Source organism: Corvus kubaryi, unplaced genomic scaffold, assembly GCF_017639235.1.
Source record: "Corvus kubaryi isolate FWS band 111438036 unplaced genomic scaffold, C.kubaryi_AGA036_p1.0 37398, whole genome shotgun sequence".
NCBI classification, from domain to species: domain Eukaryota; kingdom Metazoa; phylum Chordata; class Aves; order Passeriformes; family Corvidae; genus Corvus; species Corvus kubaryi.
Window position 1 is genome coordinate 1,446,465 of NW_024581137.1, and position 3,395 is coordinate 1,449,859.

At 35.7% G+C, this 3,395-nt stretch overlaps 1 protein-coding gene across 2 annotated transcripts in view; it reads right to left on the reverse strand.

The window, feature by feature from the left end:
- Window positions 1–738: 738 nt before the first annotated feature.
- Window positions 739–3,395, reverse strand: part of RECK (reversion inducing cysteine rich protein with kazal motifs) — a 46,091-nt gene continuing 43,434 nt past the window's right edge. For both annotated transcript variants that reach the window (XM_042044308.1, XM_042044309.1), the window contains 2 exons: window positions 2,961–3,116; window positions 739–1,985 (listed from right to left, as the gene is read on the reverse strand). In XM_042044308.1, coding sequence (XP_041900242.1) covers window positions 1,767–1,985; window positions 2,961–3,116 — 375 coding nt within the window. In that variant the 3' untranslated portion in view covers window positions 739–1,766. The remainder of the gene's footprint in view (window positions 1,986–2,960; window positions 3,117–3,395) is intronic.

A 3,395-nucleotide genomic window follows, 5' to 3' on the forward strand; every position in this document is an offset into this window, starting at 1 on the left:
AAATTCTGCTTCTTCCAGATTCATCGTACAAATTCAGGCAACTTCTTTGTTAAAATTTCTCATCACAGAAAATTTTCACAAACATAAAAGTAAATTCACTGTATATTCTATTCCACAGAGGGTATGTTTTTAAAGCTCTTTACTAAGTTTTCCAGTGTGGTACAGATATATACACATACATACATACACACACACACATCTCTGTGTGTGTGTGTATGTATTTTCTTAAGACATTTATAATTGCTTTCTTTTTAGTAGCCATCAGATTTGCTTCAGCTAAATGCTAAGCAAGCTAACAGGCTACACATTGAAGAGATATTTCCTAATGACTTGGAAAAAATAAACAATCTGAATTGTTTGAAGTTTCTGGGGACATCATCTGAGCCATTTCAGTTCAAAAAGCTTTTCAAAAATGCATTTGTTCTATTTCTGTGTCCAAGTCTAAAGAATCCACAAAACAAATTTCAGAAACAGATGGATTATCAACATACTCAAGTTTTTTGTTTCAAGACTTAAATGATTATGTGCATGAGTCTTTCTCAAGGTATTTGGCAAGAACACTTTCACCCTTGAGACCCCCTTGACATCTACTTGGGAACATTATCTGCGTGAGTCACACGTGGATGTAAGTGCAGTTAGTTTTAAGTGCTTATTTTGAGAGAAAAAGGAAAATATATGCAGTGTTGCTGAATTCCATAAAATTACATGCATTGTACACAAGGACACATGACACAAGTGTTTATTAAAATAAAAAGCTTTAATACTTTTGCATTTAAAAGATTTAGCAGAAAATAATTGTTACAAACATGCTACAACATATATCTTCAAAAGGTTTTCAGTGCTTTCTTTCAAAGTTCAGCGTTTTGGCAAAAATAAGTTTTTCTGTATATACTTCAAAACTTGGCTATCATAATACTGATATAAAATACTTCATGTAGAGTAAAGTCAGGTGCATAAAATACAATAAGTAATAAAACATACTGTTTGTATAAACATTTAAAGTATAAATTTCATTAGATAACATGCAAATACTGCAATATTTTAAATGGCACTTAAATATAGATACTGAGATTCTTTATAATTTTGCATCCAATATGAGATTCTGAAATGTACAAAACTATAAAAAGAACACATCTCTTCACTGAAGTCAGGTACTAGCATAGAGCTTGATTGTCATTTTACAAGCAGTGAACCCAATGTCCTGCAAGTCTTCCCTAGTCCAAGGAAAGACGTCTACTGAAATAGGCCCAGGGCTAGTTAGTTTTCTTCATAATAAAATATGAAAGCATATTTACATGAGAATAAACTCTTACATTTTTGGTAAGGTAATTAAGTAGCAGCAATCTGTTTCTTCCAAAAATGATGTTTAAAATAGGTGCATGCTTTCGTTGTCACTGATATGCATCTGAATAATATAAAATTAGCATTCTTCAGTAAACTCAAAACACTGTTTAGTTCATTGCTGAAAAAGCCCTATACGATCACTTCTCCTCAAAATCATAAATCCGTAATGTCAGAGCCTTCCAGAGCATATTTATGTTTCCAAGATCCATGGGAAACAATCTAATGGTGCTGAAACAGTCATCTGACTAGTTATGACTAAGAGAATAATCTTTTCACATTATTCAAATACTTCTAGTTCTTCATTGAAAAATATAAGTTCATAAAATCTTGCATGTTTTTTTGTTTTCTGTTTCAGTGATCAACAACTCCAAATGTCCTTCACAATATAAATGCCACAATGCTCATGCATATTTCCCAAGCAGTTATATATAATATATCAATGCTGATGACAAGGTGAATGGAAAGCTTATGAACAGGGAGTGCAGAGCAGGCACCACTTGAGCAGAAGCAGAAGAAATGCTAAATGAAACTTGTACTTGAGATGCAATTAGAGCTGACAGTGGCACGTGTGATGCTAATGTTGGGCTGTCTGAATTGATCAGGGACTCGATCTTTTCTGCTTCTTTATTGCAGGCTTCAATCTAGAGGGGGAAAAAAAGTTATTTTTTCGCTTCTTACCATGTAAAATGCCAGTGCAAAAATATTCCCATAAGCACATAAGGTTTACATAATTTTGCGGAGTACTTGGAAAACACATCAGAGGTCTCATCATAGACTTTGGTACTAAGAAAACTCTTGAGGAAGCCCTGAGTAGTAGAAAAGGAAGCTATATACAAGTTATCGTGGGGTGATGTGTTCTGAATGTTGATACCAAAAAGCCCACAGTGAATTATCACTAAAAAAAAGTGCCTCTAAAACTGAGGACTTCCTTCCTGATTGACCAACCCACTTCCTTGAAGTCTGCAACAATGGAAAAATCAAGATTTTCTCCTTACCGGGCTTTTTCTTGCAAATCAGTGAAAACTGATTTTGTTTGTGGGAAAGGAAGAAAAGAATGGAAGTAATAGAACCTGAGAAACCTCAGGTTTCCATTCCCCCACTGACATGATGATAATAATGAATTTCTGTTAGAAAATTTATTTTTTCCACTTTACTTTCCACTGCACCCCAGAAAGGAATTTAGTAGTAAGTCTCTTTAAAAGCATTGGAAGCTGCCTCTGCTGAAGTTTAAACTTGACAAGCTTAATATCTGGAGGTCCAAAGCTTTGAAAGTTGAGGAGTGTCCAGCTCAGCAATGGGTGCCACCAGTGAGGTGAGCAGTGGTGGTCTCTGATTTCAGAGTCCTCCTCCCCCCAGGAATCTGACAGCACCTGCTGCAGATGGAGTGAGGGCTGACCAGGCTGGCTGACCTGGCTGGCAAGACTTTCCTTCCTAAGTCCTGGTGACATTTTGGGCTATTTCTGCTAGAGAAGGAGACGGAAGTTGGAGCTGTGTTGGACATAAACAGGGCATGAGCAATCAAAATACCCACAGTGTTACCTGCCTGAGAAACAAGCACCATCGTAAAAAAGTGAAGCAAATCCATGCTGGGTAAATAAAATAATAACGTCATCTACCTGCAGTGGTTTGGGGTTCTGATCCACAGGAATGATGAGAATCACAATTTCGGATTCTATGCTTAAGTATCCAAACACATCACACTGTGGCACTGACACATGCAGGCGGATTTTTTCAAGTATGTCAAGTACTGTTATTGGCTTTTTATTTGTTACCTGGAAGAAAATAAAGAACTCTGTGGATGATGTGATATTATGGAAGATTCTCCTCCTCAGTTTTAGTAACATGATGTCATGCCAAAAAATGTGTTCCAGCCATTACACTACTCAGTTCAAAACTCTACTCTAAATGCTAGCAAAAGACCTAAGGGATTCAATGCTTTCAAAGCATCATTCTAAAAAATTGTTGATTCTAAAGAAACCTGAAAACCGACCTGTCCAAAAATATAAAAAAAAAAAAAGAAAAGAAAGAAAAGAAAAAGAAAAGAAAAGAAA